We start from the raw sequence: 20,522 nt of genomic DNA on the forward strand, positions 1-20,522 counted from the left end.
TCATATCCCAGGGGTAGGAAGCATGAAATTAGGTGATAAAGAATTTGTTTACTCAGGCAGGAAGGATGGGGTACATAGACAGGGAGTAGGGCTCATGATGAATAGGGAAGCTGCTAAGTCTTGTTTAGGCTGGGAAGGTATTAATAATAGAATACTAATTGCTCATTTTATTACTAGAAAGTTCAGGGTATCAGTTATAGTAGTATACGCCCCTGTAGAACCGACTGACGGAGATACTAGTGACTCAGATGAATTTTACTTACAGTTACAGGAGCAAATAGACAGGGTCCAAGGTAGAAATATGATGTTTTTACTGGGAGATTTTAACGCCCAGGTTTGTAGAAAAAGGGTAGATGGTATCCCAGCCTAGGTAAATTTGGTGTAGGAAAACAAAACAGTAATAGATGCAGACTTTTGCGATTTTGTAGGTATAACAATCTAGTTATAACCAATACGGTGTTTGGTCATAAAATGGCTCATAAGTTAACATGGTATTCACGTGATGGTAAGACAGCAAATCTTATTGATTATATGATAGTAAACCGAAGACTGGTAGGATCAATAAAAGATACTAGGGTATATAGGAGTGATGTTATTGATGTTCAAAGTAAAGGTTACCATTTAGTAGTGTCAAGGGTTAATTTAAAACTGAAATTTTGGAAGAGTAACTACCTCCCGGAAAGTTTTGATGTTGGTAGACTCCAGGATGAGAATTTGAAAGAAAATTTCCAGGAACAGTTGAATACTAAACTTGAGAGTTTAAAATTTGATAATATGGAATATGGTTGGAATAATTTTAGAAAAATAATTTGTGAAGTTGCTGAAGGTGTATTAGGGAAGAAGCTAGAACTGCAGCTAAGAATATTAGTGAAAAAGCTTTATGTTTAATAGAAAGGAGAAAGGAACTGTACAAAAATTATCTGAGTGATAGATCGTATGAAAATAAAAGAAATATAAAGAAAGTGGAGAAAGCATTAAAGTATGAACTAAGGAGGTGTGAAGTGGAAGCCATGAATAAAATTTCCGACGGTCTTGAAGATTCAGCCAGACGGCATAATAGTAGAATATCGTACTGGCACGTTAACAAATTGAGAGGGAGTAGTTAATCTGGACTTGTCCCAGTTAAAGATAGGAATGGGAATGCAATTAGCGATAAGGAAAAAACTAAAGAGAGATGGGCCGAACATCTTTGAGAATTTGCTTAACCAAGATAGAGTTGCAGGAAAAAATGCAGAGGAAAATGAAAAACTATGTGATCCTTTGGATGTGAATGAAGATTTGTTTTATGGGGATAAATTAGAAGCATTATTTAAAGGGTTAAAAAATAATAAGTCTCCTGCTGCTGATAAGGCGGTAAGTGAGTTTCTTAAATGTGGTTGCTCTTAGGTTGGAAATAATTTACTGAACATTATGAATATGATTTTTGAAAAAGGGGAAGTACCTAACGATTTTAGGAAAACCTTAATTAAGCCACTTTATATGAAAGGTGATAAAAGTGAGTGTGTTAATTATCGAGGCATTAGTCTGGTATCTGTAGGTAGTAAATTACTTAGTAATTTTGATACTTTTTAGACTGAGAGATGCCGTAGACCAGGTTCTAAGAGAAGAACAGTGCGGTTTTAGAACAGATAGAGGATGTGTCGACCAAATTTTCACTCTTAGGTTAATAATTGAGAAGTGCCTTAGTTCTCAAACACCTTAGGTCCTCAGTTTTATAGGTAATGAGCAAGCGTACGATTCTGTTGATAGAAGAGCTTTAATAAAGGTTTTATCCTTGTATGGTATACCAGACAAATATATTAAAGGGATTAGAGCTATGTACGAGAAAATACTGCTGCGGTTAAGGTAGGAAATGAGGTTAGCAGTTGGTTTTGTATTAAATCAGGAGTTTAGCAGGGTTGTGTTCTATCCCCCTTTATATGGATTATTTTGATGGACTTTGTTTTAAGGGGCACAGGAAAGGCAATGGGAGACCACGGAATCAAATGGGGAGGAAAAAGTCTCCTGGACTTGGATTATGCTGATGATTTAAGCATCCTAGATGAAAGTGTGAGCAAAATGAATGAAGTTTTAGAGGTTTTGCGAGTTCAGGGTACTAGAATTGGTTTGAAAATTAATGTTAGGAAGACTAAGTCACTAAGGCTAGGAATAAGTGAAGATGAAAAGGTGACGTTGGGTAATGAAAAGATTGATCAGGTGGGCAGCTTCACTTACCTTGGTAGTATTATTAGTAAAGACGTTGGGAGCAGTGAAGATGTTAAATATAGGATGGCCAAGGCTCAGGGTGTTTTTTCACAGTTAAAAAAAAAGTCTGGAAGAATAGGAAGATAAGTCTGCAAACCAAGATTAGAATATTAGAAGCTACAGTGATGACAGTGGTCAAATATGGCTCTGAAGCATGGACGCTTCGAAAAGCGGATGAAGATTTGCTAGATGTTTTCCAGAGAAATTGCTTAAGGATTGTTCTGGGTACCTGGCTGACTGACCAAATCTCAAACAATAGGCTATACAAAAACTGTGGTTCATTACCGCTCTCTAGGGCTATAATGAAAGAAAGGTTGAGGTGGTTAGGGCAAGTTGTGCGGATGAAGGATGACAGATTACCGAAGATTGTTATTTTCGGCCAACCGTCTAGGGCTAAACAGAAAGCAGGGCGTCCTCGTCTGGGGTGGGAGGACGTCATAAAGAAAGATTTAAAGGAAAAGAGAACTTAGTGGGTGGTTGAAAAAAGGGATGCTTTGACTAGAATGGGGGAGGAGGAGTGGGCGTAGCTGTGTTTGCCTCAGGCGGCTTGGTGCTGCGGTGAGTTGTTAGTAGTAGTAGTAGTAGTAGTTCGACTAATAGAAACGTAATCCACATTATCATAGAGTGAGAAATCTTGAATAAATATATTATTTAAATAAAAATGACACAAAATTTGGATAACAATGAAAAAATAAAAAATATGATAGTTCGACTAATAGAACGTAATCCGCTTTATTATAGAGTAAAAAATCTTGAATAAATTTATTATTTAAATAAAAATGACACGAAATTTGGATAACAGTGAAAAAACAAACAAAAAAATATGATAGTTCTACTAATAGAAACGTAATCTGCATTATCATAGAGTAAAAATCTTGAATACATATATTATTTAAATAAAAATGCCACAAAATTTGGACTAGAGTGAAAAAAAAACAAAGAAAAAATACGATAGTCCGACTAAAAGAAACGGAATCCGCATTATCATAGAGTAAGAAGTCTTGAATAAATTTATGAGGATCTTTTCGAAAAAATCTTAATAATACCTTCAATAATTTCAAAAGTCTTTATACTAAACATAGAAAAATAAAACAAACTACTGAACTAAGACATCAATAGTTTCGAATAAAAGCAAGCTTATGAGGATTTTTTTTTTTCAAAAAAATATCGATAATGCCTTCAATAATTTCAAAAGTGCTTATACCAAACATAAAAAAAAACTTCTGAACTAAGACATCAATAGTATCGAATAAAAGCAATTTTATGAAGATCTTTTTAAAAATATCGATAATACCTTCAATAATTTTAAGAATCCTTATACTAGGCATAAAAATATAAAACAAACTACTGAACTAAGACGTCAATAGTATCGAATAAAAGCAAGCTTATGAGGATCTTTTCAAAAAAAATATCGATAATACCTTCAACAATTTCAAGAGTCCTTATACAAAACACCGAAATCTAAAACAAACTACTAAACTAAGACGTCAATAGTATCGAATAAAAGCAAGCTTATGAGGTTTTTTCAAAAAATATTGATAACACCTTCACAATTTTAAAATTCCTTATACAAAACATGGAAAAATAAAATGAACTACTGAACGAAGACGTTAATAGTATCGAATAAAAATCAAGCTTATGAGGAAAACAAAAATCCGGGACTTGTGTATTATACGCCACTCACTCAAGTTTAGTGGAGACGGTAGATGTTGTGAATTTATTAAGAGTAGAATAGCCAAGGCTCTGGGTGTTTCTTCACAACTGAAAAAAATTTGGAAGAATAGGAATATTAGTCTACGAATCAAGATTATAATATTGGAAGCTACAGTTATGACAGTAATCAAGTTCGGTTCTCAAACATTGGCACTCTAAAACCGGAGAAATATTTGCTAGATGTTTTCCAGAGAAATTACTAATGGATTGTCTTGGGTACTCGAAAGACCGACCGTATTTCAAACAGAAGGCTGCACAAAAAGTGTGGTTCAATCTTCCTTTCTAGGGCTCCAATGAGAGAAAACTTGAGGTGGCTAGGGCACGTTCTCCGGATGAAAGGTGATAGATTGCCAAGGAGTGTCTTTTTCGGCCAACTGTCTAAGGCTAAACGAAAAGTAGCCTAGGTTGTCCTCGGTTGGTGTAGAAGGATGTCGTGAGCGAAGATTAAAGGGATCCGGAGACTTCGTGAGAGGGTGTAAAGAGGAAGGCTTTTAATAGATTTGAATTGAGGAGGGATGTGTGTAGCTGTGTTCACCACAAGCAGCTTGGTGCGGCAGTGAGTTTTTACTAGTAGTTGGATTAGTAGCAGTGTATTCGAAGCTGAAACACTGTTTATGGATTAATTTAGTTTTTCTTTAAGACGATAAGTAGTTTTTTTTTGCGCTGTTTTAGCTTATCTGGTTCAATTTCAAGCATATCCGAACCAGCTAATATAAGTGGGGATAGTTCGGACACTTAGAACAGAAGTATAAATTTAGATTTTGAGCTAATTAAGAAAGAAAATAATTTGATAAAACTTTCAAACATTTGCATTCTGAGGGGCATCTAAATAATATAAACATACCTTTCCATTAATCAACAAATAAGCTATATGTAATCGCTAATTTATTTCCGATTATGAGCAATTATACTCATTAGCTTACCAAAGATATACATGACCAGTCTCCAATCCAACTAATGCCGCACCCTCTTGTAAGCTACTGGTCGCGGCAACGGGAATTGTAATATTTTTGGCAGTTGCCGTATACTTATGTGCTGATATGTCAAACCAAGTGAAATCTGTTCTGTAAGATAAATTATTTAAATTAAATCTGTATCAAAAAGAAAAAGAGAGATTACTTTCCTATGGTTCCTTATTTAAAAAAAAAAATATGATCTTGTTTCATTGGTCTCTGCCTTTTTTTTTTTTTTTTTTTTTGTCTTCAATAGCATTGTAATGCCTTAAGTGTGATCGTGTAACATCTGATTCGATAGAATCGCGCATTCCTGTCCTGCATCTTTGTTAGTCGGAAACTTTTCAGACCACCCTGGTAATAGGTGATTTGGTGTTAAATCAGGAATCAAGCAAAGCTATTTCCTATATCCATTTATATGAATTGTTTTGACATAGTTTTTCTTTCCCAGGGACACGGCAAAGGCTATGGAAGAGCATGCAATCAAATGGAAAGCTAAAATTCTCCTAGATATAAATTATGTCGATGACTTGCAGTGTCATATACAGAAATAATGGACAAATAAGCAAGTTTTTGGAGGTTATGAGGTCTCGGAGTCCATTAGTGGCCACAACCCTTTAAATAATATAACATCTAGGAATTGATGCACTGATAAACTCATCACTAGCTGATTATTCGGACAAAATTGTGATAATTTGTACTACCCATCAAGTCAGACAAGAAGAGGGAAAAAATGAGAAGGAGGTTTTTTGGTTGCTAATTTATTTTTGTACTGAGTATTAAAGAGGATTAAATTAATTATTTGACAATTTCAAGGTACTGATGCACCACTGAAGAAGAAATCCAATATTATTCCATGCATATGTAAATTAAGTTTGCTCAAGTATACAAATGGTAGGCTAAGAACTAAGAAGCCATGAACCAATGGTAAAATTCCTTAACAATTTGTCAGAAGGAAAGACAAATAATCTTGCCTTTTAAAACTTAATTGGTTCTTCTGCTCTCCTGTTTGTAATTTTAAGCCACTAAAAGGTGTGAATCATTTTTTAGTTACAGGATTTTTGCAAGCAGTCCTTAAGTTTTGTTATACTTAAATTAGTTAATTTTTACCCTTGAAATCCATCTATAAAAATTGGGCAATAAAAATGACCCAATAGTTACAAAAGGTTTTTTTTAGTGGTTAGTACGACTGGAATTTTTTTTTTTTTTTTTTTTTTTTTTTTTTTTTTTTTTTTATTTGTCACGATCCGTCCTTTTCAAATTAGATTCAATTCATACTGTTTAAAATCTTTTTTTAAAAAGACCAATCCAGGCTTAAAAAATGCTCTTTGAACAATTGACCAATACGAACTAGGATAATGTGAGAAGATTTCATAAGAAAACTGAGACTATTAATGTAGTGACTAAAAGGAGCCGGCTTTTACCCAAACCCCCTGGAAAACATCCCCCCCCCGTGCTGGCTGGTCTCTTATCACCTTTGACTTTTAAAAAGAACTAGAACTCTCGATTTCTGATCAATGAGTATCTTCCAAAGTTTATACGACCACAAAGCAGAGGGGAAGATGTGAAAAGGACAGTTCCCTTTCTATACGGAATAAATTCTGCTCATTCTGGGTTTTAATGTTAATTTCTAATTTTGTAATAACAGCGTAAACCAGAAATATTTCCAGAAATCAAGAAGGATTCAAGAATTCTTTGCCCCCTCCCACCGACAAAAATAATCCCATCCCCCACCCCCAAGTCTACCTCAACTCTCCCCTCGTCTCTCACTTAAAACTAATACTGTATTTGACTGAAGGCTCAATGAGAGTTATGATGTTTTTGTCATTAAAATCCATACTTTGAGGCATTTCCTTCCCTCCATAACTACCAAACCATTAGCAAACCCCATCGTAGAGGTTAAAATCCCTTATATGCAAACTTTTGGAATTGAAAAACAATAGGAAATTTACCGAAGACATTACAATTTGTTTAGCCATAAAAATATTATGGCTAGTTAAGGGGAGAGAGTAACCTCAAAGGGAACATTTTAATGCCAAAACATCCCTCACTCTCATTGAGCCATCAGCCAAATACAGAAATAGTTCTAAGAAAGAGACGAGGGGAAAGTTAAGAAACAAATTGATTTATAATCCTAGGGCAATATCCAGGACCTTGTTTAGTATTTTTGAGGGTGGGGGCGTATTTTTTTGGCAGGGTACAAAAAAAAATTTAAAAAGGCATCAAAAATATAAAACTTAAATTTAATCCCTCTTGATTTCAAAGAATGTTTCTGGTCTACGCTATTCTTGTGAAAGGAAAGAGTAACATTAAACCCCCAACGAGAAGAATTTATTCTCTTTATCAGGGGAACTGCCCATTGCTTATCTCCATCTCCGTCTCATGATCGTAGAAACTTTGGAGGATGCTCATTGGATCAGAAATAGACAGTTATAATTCTCTATTTATAAGTCAAAAGTGATTGGGGACCAGACAGATGGGGGGGGGGTGATTTTATCTTTTCTTTAAAAAAATATATATATATATATATATATATATATATATATATATATATATATATATATATATATATATATATATATATATATATATATATATATATATATATATGATCAAATTATGTGCTGAATCTGGATATAAGGGCTTATTTGCTTAGGAATTACTAATCTGAAGTAATTAACAAAAAAAAGACTTCCCGGGGGAAACTTTCATATATTATTATTAGTATACCTAGAGCTAATAAGGCACATACTCCTATATTTTAATCTACTCCAGTAATTTCCAACTTGGGGCATGGGTACCCAAGTGGTATAACATAGATTGTCTAGGGGAACTAGAAAAGAAATTATTATTGCGGTAAAATATACGTTAGTAAATAAAGTTCTAGTGCAACTAATGAAACAATGAAAACAGATCGTGATCCTGAGAACAGGGTTGCAACTACAACGGAAAAAAATCTATAACATTTCATCACAAAAATCACAAGAAATTCCAACATTTCACAAAAAAAATCACAAAAACAATCAACAATAATATGGTATACAGTAATAAAACGCATTGGACATACTGAGATTCCAAAGGCTGCCAACCTCTTCATAAAGAACGAAAATTTATGTCAAAAACTGAATTTTAATATAAAACGGAAATTGCGATCTTAAATCTTTGTTTTACATAAAAAGAGCCACTTTATTGCTTTACCGACGATTTTACATTTTTATTCGCATATTCCTTTTTTTTCTGGTTTTCCATTGAAGCGAGTAACCCAATACTCTTTTTTCATCCTCAAATCGAATCTCCTTTGATTTTGAGCTTCTCCGAGACACAGCTGGCATCCTTAATGGTAAACTTTAGCTTTGAAAAATACACTCAAATGGTGCTGATTTCTTTCATATATATTTTCTTTACCTGTTGGGAGTCAAAATTAAGCTAAAATATCAGACAAATGGTAATAAATTTTATTTCTCTGGCTCCTTTGATGATACCACCTCTCTGGTCCGTCATCTAAATACTGTAGTTCGGAGGTATCATGCAAAAGAAACATCTTGACAACAAACAGAAGAGCCAGAGACCGCATATTTCTACCATCCAGTAGAAACGAATCTCATCATTAATTTTGTACCAGCAGTCATTTTGTAAACCCATAAATTCACTAAATGTACCTGGCAGGGTAGCCACCATCATCCACATTTGTTGTCATTAGCTCCGTTAATTAATGCACCGGACAGTGACCTCGGGAACGTATTCCTAAGACCTACTTTTAATCTTTCAAGAATTGTCTTTAAACTTCATCTTTAAACTAACAAATTAGGTAAGCGAAGGAAAAATAAGAAAAAGACGAAAAAAGGACTGCGAGTGCTGATAGTACCTAAATACCCATCCGTGGGGATGGGTATTCTCAATTTAGAGTGCGAAGGATGAACTGAGAGGAAATCAAACTTATTGAAGCATAGAGCACCATTTACTACCATACATTATTTCCATAAAAGGCTAAAATTAAACTTTTTTAATTAACCATCTTTTCTACTACAAATTGACAAAAACCTTATCTTGATTCTTTGCTTGTCGTAAATGGCAGTACAAATTATACACAGAGAAACGTTAAAAATTGGATAAAGTTCACTCTCAAAACAACTTTGACACGGAAATACACACGAATAAAACAATTCTCTTCTTGCAAAACAAATATGCACATCATCCTCCAATTTGGAAGGAGAAAAGCCAGTCCCGTCATTTTTCAATTTGGGTGCAAAAAATGTCGAACCTCCGTGCAAGTCATTTCATTTAGTCTTAAAGATAAATTTCACGCCGCGAAGCAATAAAACATTTTAATTTATCGATGTGAGCTGTGAAATACATTACAAAAAAATGAATTAGGCCTTTAATTTTTCTTAAAAAAAAGGGCGTGGAGCAGTGCAAATGTTTATTCTGATTGAGGAAATAATTTAAAACTAGGGGTTTTGTCAAGGAGCAGTGGCTGTTTCATAAGTTATCTTCATAAAAATGTTTTATATTTTTGTCAATATAACACCATTCCTCTGTACTACATTACAAAACAAAAACAGAAAATATGAATACCACCAACTATTTCACCTCAGCAAGACATTAAGACCAATTATATATGGAACGCCAACCACTATTTTGGAAATTCACCAAATTAGAGAAGAAAATAACGAAAAATCAACGGATTTAAGAAAACTACCATAAATCACCAAGAGAGTGAAAAACCACAAAATTTCTTTACAAATTGCCAACGGTGACAAGCCTGCCAGGGGAACAAGTTACAAAATAACTCTAACAAACATAGTTTAGGGCCGGAGGGTACACATTTCCAGGTCATGTAATGTCATTTTCAAATCCTGCGTAGAAAAATGCTACGGGAGAAGTCTTAAATTAACAATACAATTTGCAAAAATGGACGTGCCCGTAAAAGTAGTCAGAGTAGTTTTCCACCGAGCTTTATGAGAAAAGATATGGAAATTTATAAGTAGTTAGCAACCAGAGAAAAGATACAACTAACTGCAGCAGGCGTTCAATTTAAACCAACGAAAAATTCAAAATATGAAGAAAAATATATCAAGGGAATATTATACATTTTTTTCAATGGTACGTTTTAATCAATCTGAAAAATTGTTGACTATATGCAATAGCATCGACTTAAGACAGATTAAGATGTCTGTCATATTTTTTATGACCTCGTCATAATCAGAGGCAACGCTGTAGCGTTGCCTATAGTAAAGGCCATACGGCTCCAATGTTTTATTCTTTATTATTTTTTTTCCCCAGAGGCACTTCATACGGAAGGGGTCGTCGTAGAAACTTCAAAGTGGGCTCATTCGATTGGAAATCGAGAGTTCTAGTGCCCTTTTTAATATTTGAAAATGATTGGAGGGCAACTAGCCCCCCCCACGCCCATCATTCCCCCAAACACATCCAATCAATATTTTTAAATAGCCATTTTGTTCAGCGTAGTTGATTTCTAGATAGAGAATATATTTTCAGAAGGATACTCCCCCACAATCCTCAGGGCAAGGGTTTTAATTTATGCCCTGGGGGCATATAAGGTTTTTACAGAAGGCGTTGTCGTAGAAACTTCAAAAAAGGCTCATTCAATTGTAAATTCAAAGGGCTAGTGCCCTTTTTAATAGTCGAAAGTGATTGGAGGGCAACTAGCCCCCTCCCCACGCCTATCATTCCCCCAAACACATCCAATCAAAAATTTGAGGTAGCTATTCTGTTCAGCGTAGTTGATTTTCATATAGAAAATATGTTTTTGAGGAAGACACTCCCCCACAGCCCTCACGGCAAGGGTTTTAAGTTATACCTTGGGAGTATAGAAGGCTTTAATAGAAGGCGTTGTAGTAGAAACTTAAAAAAAGTCTAAGTCAATTGGAAATTCAAAGGGCTAATGTGTTTTTAATAGTCGAAAGTGTTTTGAGGGCAACTAACCCCCCTCTCACGCCCCCCTTTCTCGAAACACATCCAATCAAAATTTTGAGACAACCATTTTAATAAATATAGTCTTAAGTTCTGGAAATTAGGTCTTTGAGGATGACAACTCCCCCACAGCCCTCAGGGAAAGGGTTGTAAGTTATGCCCTGGGGGCATATAAGGTTTTGTATAGACAACATTGTCGTATAAACTTCAGAGAGGGCTCATTTGACTGGAAATTGAAAGTTCTAGTTCACTTTTTAAGCGTCAAAAGATACTCGAGGGTAGCCAGCCCCCCCCCCCTAAACCCTATTTTCCCAAATGCAACCAATAAAAATTTTAAGATAGCTATTTTGTTAAAAATAGTTCAAAGATCATATAACAAGCATGCCGGTGTTGACACAACCCACCAGGGCCGGGGGCAGGCGTTATAAGTTATGCCCTGGGGGCATATACGGGTCTGATGGATGAGATGCTCGTATTTACTTTATAGAGGTATCATTTGATTGGAAATTGAAAGTCCTAGTTCACTTTTTAAGAGTCAAAAGAGATTTGAGGGCACCTATCCCCCTCCCCTCCCCATGCCCTTTTTTCCTCAAACCCATCCGATAAGAACTTTGAGATAGCGTTTTTTTAATAGTTCAAAAACCATATAAATAAAACTGCGGGGTCAAAACCAGGGCCCGAGGTCAGGTGTTGTAAGTTATGCCCTTGGGGAATATATGGTTCTTATTGAAGGGATGCTCATAAAAAATTCAGAGATGGCTCATTTGATTGGAAATTGAAAGTTCTAGTTAAGTTTTTTCAAGTCAAAAGATTTGGAGGGCAATTAGCCCCCACGCCCCTTTTCCCCGAATGTATCCAATAAAAATTTTGAGATAGGCATTAATTTAAAAATTTCTCAAAAGTCAGATAACAAAAACTCAGGTGTCGTCAAAACCCCCAGGGCCCGAGGGCAGGCTTTGTAAGTTATGCCCTGGGGCATATATTGTTCATATAAAAGGATGCTCGTATAAACTTCAGAGAGGGCTCATTTGATTGAATATTGAAATACAGCCCTTTTTAAGAGTCATAACTGATCAGAGGGCAACTGGCCCCCCATGCCCTTTTCCCCCAAATACATCGGATAAAAAAATTGAGGTAGCCATTTTGTTAAAAATAGTTCAAAGATCATATAACAAAACTGCTTTACGTATGGTCATTTCGTTAAAAATAGTTCAAAGGTCAGATAAGAAAACTCCTTTGTCAACACAACCCCCCCCCCCAGGACCGGGGCAGACGTTGTAAGTATTGCTCTGGGGGCATATCTGGTTCTTATGGAAGGTATACTCGTATAAACTTCAGAGAGGGTTCATTTGAATGGAAATTAAAAGTTGTAGTTCATTTCCTCAGAGTGAAAAAGATCGGAGGGCAACTAGCACCTCCCGCCCTCCACGCCTTTGGGTGTATCGGATGGATAAACCCATCCGATTAAAATTTCAGGTGACAATTTTGTTAACAATAGTTCAACCATCAGATATTGAAACCCCAGGGTCGACACAACCCCCCAGGGCCCAGGGACATACGTTGTAAGTTATACTCTGGGGATTTATGTGGTTTATATAGAAGGGATACTCGTATAAACTTCAGAGGGCTCATTTGATTGAAAATAGAAAGTTCTAGTTCACTTTTAAAGAGTCAAAATAGACCGAAGCTTAATCTAGCCCCCCCCCCCCCCCACACGCCGTTTTTCCCCAAACCCACCCGATAAAAATTTTGACAGCAATTTTCTTAAAAATAGTTCAAACATCAGATAATAAAAACTCCGAGGTTGACACAAAATCCCTATGCCTTCCCAAGAACAGAATATAATTTGCACTTTAATGAAAAAAATGTAAATGCTATTACTTTTATAACTTTAATAAATCAAATAATATTAAGATTTTGATAACTAAATATCAGTATATGTATATTAAACTGACAATGCACATTCATTTGTATTTTTTTTCAGTAAAGTGCAAATTATGTTCTGGCCTTGGGAAGGCATAGGAATTTTGACCCCAACTTACGTTAATTTCTGCTCGTTTTGAGTTTGACTCGGTTATTTATTGTAATTTCTTTTCGTTTTGAGTTTCATTTATTTATGGATGCTGAATTGTGGTAGTTTCACATTTGGTAGATTATTTGATTGTATTTTTGCTCATTTTTTGTTTAATGGAGTTCTTTACTTTTCTTTGAAAAACTCATTTTGCGGAAAAAGTTATTTTTCATTAATTTCTGTTCGTTTTATATTGACATAGTCTTTTCAGAGAAAAAGAAAATAATACTTTAAATCTTTTCGTTTTTTCAAAGATTTATAGTTTGGCCTGCTATTTGTATGCTGGAGAAAAATTTTCAGCAATTTTTAACAACATACACCCTCTTAAAAATCTGGACACAAATAGCAGTGTTTAATTTAGTTTCATAACTCGTCTAGTTGACCTGAAATGGAAAACATGATACCATTAGCAAAAAAATCTGTTTACTTTCTTTGAAATCTTGGATAACTTTCCGCTATTTTGATTTGGTTAAATTTTAAGAGCAGAAGCAGCCCCAAAAGTTTGAACATAAAACCCTCAGTCGTTCTTGTGATACTGCTGAGATGCTATATTGGGAATTAGCATTAACACAGTGCATTTTGATTTAATCTTATGGCAACATTTAGTTTTTAAACTTAAAGTCAAATGGGAGGGTGGGCATGGGAGGGGGATTAGTTTTCCTCCAATCACTTCCGACTATTAAAAAGGGCATCAGCCCTTTCTATTTTCAATCGAATGAGCCCTTTTCGAAGTTCCTAAAACTCCTTCGATACAAAGTGCCCTGGTCTAAACAACAACAACAACAACAAAAATAATACATTATACCCACATCGATCTTTACTATAAAAATGTCAAGCCTACCAATCACTTTCGACTATTAAAAAGGGCATTAGGCCTTTCGATTTCCAATCGAATGAGCCCTTTTTGATCTTTTACGACAACACTTCCTATAAACACCTTATATGCCCCCAGGCCATAAATTACCACTCTTACCCTAAGGGCTGTAAGGGTGGTTGTCATCCACTAAGACCTAATTTCCAGAACTTTCAGTTACGTTAAACAAAATGGCTATCTCAAAGTTTTGATTGGATGTATCTGAGAAAATGGTGGGCGTGAGAGGGGCGTTAACCGTTCTCCAATCACTTTCAACTATTGAAAAAGGCACTAACCCTTTCAATTTCCAATTAAATGAGCCCTTTTGAAGTTTTCAGGACAATGCTTTCAATAAAAACCTTATATACCCCCAGGGGATAACTTACAACCCTCGCCCTGAGGGCTGAGGGGGGGGGGGTTGTCATCTTCACAGACTTAATTTCCAGAACTTTCTACTACGTTGAACAAAACGGCTATCTCAAAATTTTGATTGGATGTTTTTGGGGGAATGGTGGGCGTGAGAGAGGGGTTAGTTACCGTCCAATCATTTTCAACTATTGAAAAGGGCACTAGCCCTCTCAATTTCCAATTGAATGGGCCCCTTTTGAAGCTTTTACGCCAACTCTATCATTATAAACCTTATATGCCCCCAGGGCATAACTTACAACTCTTGCACTGAAAGTTCTCATGGGGTAATCACCCTAAAAGATCTAACTTTCGAATACGTTGAACAAAATAAATATCTAAAAGTTTTGATTGGATGTGCTTGGGGAAATGGTGAGCGTGAGAGGGGGGTTAGTTGCCCTTCAATCTTTTTCGACTATTAAAAGGGCAATAGTCCTTTCAATTTTCAATTCAATTAGCCCTTTTGGATGTTTTTACAACAGCAATTTCAATAAAGACCTTACATGCTCCCAGGGCATAACTTAAAACCTTTGCCCTGAGGGATGTTGGGGGGGGATGGGTTGTCATCCTTAAAGACCTAATTTCCAGAACTTTCAACTGCGTTGAATCAAATGGTTATCTAAAAATTATGATTGGATGCGTTTAGGGGAAATGTGGGTGTGAGAGGTGGGTTAGTTGTCCTCAAATCCCTTTTGACTATTAAAATGGGCACTACCCCTTTGAATTTTCAATCGAATGAGCCCTTTTTGAAGTTTCTACGACTAATATTTCAATAAAAACCTTGTAGGCCCCCAGGGCATATAAGGTTTTATAAAAATATTTACCCAGGTCAATAAAAACCTCCTCAAAACATATTTTATATCTGGAAATCAAGTACTCTGAACAAAATGGCTATCTCAAAATTTTGATTCGATGTGTTTGGGGGAATGATCGACGTAGGGGGGGGGGGGTGGCTAGTTCCCCTCCAATCACTTTCGACTATAAAAAGGGCACTAGCCACTCCAATTTGCAAACGAATAAGCCCTTTTCGAACTTTCTACGACAACCCCTTCAATACGAAGTGCCCGGGTATGGAGAAAAAAAACACATTGTGCCCACATCGTTCTTTACTTAGGCAGTTACTGCCTAAGTAAAGGCAGTTTACTTAGGTTCTTTACTGCCTATGATTTCTGGTCGTTTTGAGTTTGAAATTTAAAAGGTATTTATATCTGCTGAGCTTAAGTTTAAAATGGCCTTTACTTTTCTTTGAAAAACTTATTTTTTCGGAAAGTTTTTTTTAATTAATCATAGATAGAGAGGAAGAGGATTCTTCTATCGCTAACTCCAACATCGATTTGACAAAACTGATTTGATGGCAATGTTCATCTATTAGGAGCATCCTGCGATCCTAAAAGATTTCCAAAGTCAACAATTTTCTAGAATCAAAATAATCGAAAATTCTATTAAGTATTCCTCCAGGAACAATATGATATGAGCAGTCTCATGTGTGGTGCTAAAACTATGAAAATAGTGTAATAAATTGAGGCTCCAAATATACAATCTAGCAGCAAAAAAAACACACTTCACACTTTCGAACTTTGAATTACATAATATATATAATTCTGGGTCAAATATGCCTCCCCTCACCCAACGTCACACATGTAAACGTATTCCACCTATTTGACTCTTAAACATAATTGAATTACTTATGAAATGCTCCTACATGATTGAATGGCAATGATTAAAAATGACTTCTATTAATAAATTAAATTACAACGGGAAACTTTTTTTCTGAGTTATACAAAAAAACATCAAACCAGAAAAAAAATTAATATCACTTTTGAAGAATTTTTCAAGTTAGAAACGAGATCCAAGAGAGTCAATCACCTGCCGGCAGTAAACCTGCTACCACACCCGGGCACCTAGAGCCAAATGGAGTTGCAAACCCCTCGTATCCTATTAATGACTCTGGCCGCTGCCAGGGTATCTGCAGCCAAATGGAGTTGCCAGCCCCTCGTATGCCCCAACAAATACTGTAATTGCTCTATCAATTTTGTGTCTACAGCAATGCCAAGTGTCTCTGCTCGTTCAGATGGCCTGTCATTTTTCTTTTATTGATTGCTTCCAGATGAATTAACACTTCCATATCCTGGTACTACTCCGAAACAGATTGTTCAATGATTTCAGATGGTTGCAAAGTGGTTTCCAATGATTTCAGAAATTTTTTTTGCGCAAATGATTTCTCTCGTCTTGAGTGAAGTCAATGGCTTTCTTGGAACTTTTCCAAAACAGATTGTGCAATGACTTAGGATGTTTACTAAGCAGTTTCTGATGATTTCAGAAAATATTTGACAAATGCGGGATTTGAACCGGGGGCTCCTAAGCATATATGAATGACGCGCTAGTCAACAATACTGACAAGCCAATGATGATATTATGTTCTTAGAAGTACATTCTAAGCAATAGTTTTGATTTTAATGAATGTTGCCCCCCCCCCCCCAAATGATTTGGTTAGTATGGGAATTAGCGAGGGCCCCATTTCTTCCTTAAGGGGCCCCATCTTTCCTTCCCCCCCCCCCAAAAAAAAAATTTCTGCCCCTCCCCTAACTCTTTTAAACTTAGATATTTTTCTTTTTTTTCATGTCTTAAAATGACATTACATATAATTACAACAAAATACATTCACTTGGGGTGTTTTCGAAATACGAAATGAAAATGGTATACATATGCTACTCGTGATTTTTTTTTCAGAAAAACAATATTTGTAGTAACATTTTTTTGCAACTTAGTAATTTCTTCCACTTTTTTTAGTCTTTAAATGACATTGCATATACTTATAACAAAAATTAGGTTGATATTTTTTCGGAATATGAAATGATAATAAAATCGTTCAGGTATTATCAAAATCTTATCAAGTATTTCAACCTTATCATTTCCATCTTGTTTCAAGAAATAATACATTTTGAGAAGCATTATTGCATATCTCCTTTCAATCAGCAATACCTTTTGATGAAAATATTCGCTATTTGGAATAATGCATTTCAATCTTATTTCAAGAAACAATACATCGTTAGCAACACCATTGCATATCTCCCCCTGTCATTCCAAGAATCAAGACATTTTAAAGAAAAAAATATTATTTTGAATAATGCGTTTGCTTATTTCCATCTTTTTCCATCTATTTCCATCGTATTTCAAGAAACAATGTATTTTCAGCAACACCATTACATATTTCCCCATCTTATTTCAAACACCAAAATATTTTCATGAAAGTATTTGATATTTTGAATAGTACTATTGCTTATTTCCATGTTAATTTTAGAAGCAATACATTTAGAGCAGCACCATAGGATATTTCCCCATCTTATTTCAAGCAGCAAAACATTTTGAAGAATATATTTGATATTTCAGTAGTACATTTGCTTATCTCAATCTTTTCATAGGAAGTGCTAGCACTCCCTAAGTAAAGAACGATGTGGGCACAATGTGTAGTTTTTTTATCCATACCCGGGCACTTCGTATCGAAGGAGACGTCGCAGAAACTTCGAAAAGGGCTCATTCGATTAGAAATTGGAGTGGCTAGTGCCCTTTTTAATAGTCGAAAATAATTGGAGGGCAACTATCCCCCCCCCCCAGCGCCCATCATTCCCCCAAATACGTCCAATCAAAATTTTGAGATAGCCATTTTGTTCAGCGTAGTTGATTTCCAGATAGAAAATATCTTTTTGAGGAGGACACTCCCCCACAGCCCACGGGGCAAGGGTTTTAAGTTATGCCCTGAGGGCATATAAGGTTTTTATAGAAGGCGTTGTCGTAGAAACTTCAAAAAAGGCTCATTCGATTGGAAATTCAAAGGGCTAGTGTCCTTTTTAATAGTCGAAAGTGATTGGAGGGCAACTAGCCCCCCACACCCATCAGTCCCCCCAAATACAACCAAACAAAATTGTGAGATAGCCATTTTGTTCAGCGTGGTTGATTTCCTGATAGAAAATATGTTTTTGTGGAGGACAATCCCCTACAACCCTCTGGGCAAGGGTTTTAAGTTATGCCCTGGGGGCATATAAGTTTTTTTATAGAAGGTGTTGTCGTAGAAATTTCAAAAAAAAGCTCATTCGATTTGAAATTCAAAGGACTAGTACCCTTTTTAATAGTCAAAAGTGATTTGAGGGCAACTAACCCCCCTCTCACGCCCACCTTTTCCCAAAACACATCCAATCAAAATTCTTAGATAGCCATTTGGTTTTTATTGAAAGCGTTGTCGTAGAAACTTCAAAAGGGCTCATTCAATTGGAAATTCAAAGGGCTAGTTCCCTATTTAATAGTTGAAAATGATTGGATAACGATTAACGCCCCTCTCACGTCCACCATTTTCCCAAACACATCAAATCAAAATTTTGAGATATCCATTTTGTTCAACGTAGTTGAAAGTTCCGGAAATTAGGTCCTTTAGGATGATAACCCCCTCAGTGCAAGGGTTGTAAGTTATACACTGGGGGCATATAAGGTTTATATAGAAAGTTGTTGTATATGATTTATAGATTAAATTTTAGTCTTCCTCAAATCCCATTTTTATATGTTTAAAAACTAAATGTTGACTTAAGATTAAATCAAAATGCACTGTGAGAATTCTAATTCCCAGTAAGGCATCTCAGCAGTATCCCAAAAACGACTGAGGGTATTATTTTTAAGCATTCGGGGCTACTTCTGCTCTTAAAATTTAACCAAATCCAAATAGCGTAAGTGTATCTAAGCTATCAAAGAAAGTAAACAGATTTTTTGCGAATGGTATCAAGTTTTCTAGTACAGGAACTAGAGAACTAGAGTTTTCAACTAGAGAAGTTTTGAAACTAAATTAAACAGTACTATTTGCGTCCAGATTTTTAAAAGGGTGTATGCTGTTAAAAATTGCTGAACATATTTCTCCGGCATACAAATAGCAGGCCAAACTATAAAGTCTTAAAAAACGAAAAGATTTAAAGTATTATTTTCTTTTTCTCTGAAAAGACTATGTCAATATAAAACGAACAGAAATTAATTAAAAAACACTTTACCCACAAAATAAGTTTCCAAAGACAAGAACTCCATTAAACAAAAAAATTAGCAAAACTAAAATCAAATAATCTACCAAGCGTGAAACTACCACAAATCAGCATTGATAGATAAATGAAACCCAAAACGAACAGAAATTACAATAATTAACCGAGTCAAACTCAAAACGAGCAGAAATTAACATAAGTTGGGCGCAAAACCCCTTTGCCTTCCCAAGGCCAGAACAGAATTTGCACTTTACTGAAAAAATACAAATGAATGTGCATTGTCAGTTTAATATACATATACTGAAAATTAGTAATCAAAATGTTAATATTATTTGATTTATTAAAGTTATAAAAGTAAAAACATTTATAATTTTTCAGTAATGTGCAAATTTTGTTCTGGCCTTGGGAAGGCAAAGGGGTTTTGCGCCCAACTTATGTTAATATCTGCTCGTTTTTAGTTTGACTCGGTTAATTATTGAAATTTCTTTTCGTTTTGGGTTTCATTTATTTATCAATGCTGATTTGTGATAGTTTCACGCTCGGTAGATTATTTGATTTTAGTTTTGCTCATTTTTTCTTTACTTTTCTTTGAAAAACTTATTTTGTGGAAAAAGTTTTTTTTAATTAATTTCAAGAAAGAATACATTTTGGAGAACACCTTCACATATTTCCCCATTTTATATCAAGCAGTAAAAAATTTGAAGGAAATATTTTGTGTTTTTGAATATTGCGTTTTCTTATTCCCATCTTATTTCAAGAAACAATACTTTTGAGCAACCCTGTCCCATACTTCCTTATTTTATTTCAAGCAACAAAATATTTCGAAGAAAATATTTGGTATTTTGAACAGTGCATTTGCTTATTCTGTCTGTGTATATATCTTTTTCTCTGTCTGTCTTTTTATCTTTTGTCCGTATGAGTGTCTTTTTGTCTGTCTGTCTGTGTGTCTGTTTTTCTTTTTGTCTGTGTGTCTGTGGGTATTTTTGTCTGCCTGTCTTTTCTGTCTGTCTGTCTGTGTACCCTTTTGTATTTCTGTCCGTATTTTTATGTGTCTTTTATTGTCTGCCTATCTGAGTCTTTTTTGTCTGACTGTGTGACGTTCTGTCGGTCTGTTTGCCTATGAGTCTTTTTGTCTGTCTGTGTGTTTGCGTGTCTTTTTGTCTGTCTGTCTATGCTTTTTATGTGTCTGTCAGTATGTATCTTTTTGTCAGTTTGTCTCTGTCGTTTTGTCCGTTTGTGTATGAGTTTGTGTGTTTGTGTGGTTGTGTCTGTGTGTTTTTTGTCTTTCTGGTTGAGCGTCTTTATTTCTGTCTGTATGTGTGTCTTTTTGTCTG

The 20,522-nt window shown here is 35.3% G+C and overlaps 1 protein-coding gene across 1 annotated transcript in view; it reads right to left on the reverse strand.

Annotated features, from left to right (window-relative positions):
• Positions 1–4,876: 4,876 nt before the first annotated feature.
• The window catches only part of LOC148953567 (cytoplasmic dynein 2 intermediate chain 2), an 83,582-nt gene continuing 67,936 nt past the window's right edge, over positions 4,877–20,522 (reverse strand). The window contains exon 7 of the mRNA XM_089088007.1: positions 4,877–5,021. Within this exon, the coding sequence (XP_088944133.1) occupies positions 4,877–5,021 (145 nt within the window). The remainder of the gene's footprint in view (positions 5,022–20,522) is intronic.

The sequence above is a fragment of the Artemia sp. Qi Xiang Cuo genome, chromosome 4, assembly GCF_049724085.1.
Source record: "Artemia sp. Qi Xiang Cuo chromosome 4, ASM4972408v1, whole genome shotgun sequence".
NCBI lineage: Eukaryota > Metazoa > Arthropoda > Branchiopoda > Anostraca > Artemiidae > Artemia > Artemia sp. Qi Xiang Cuo.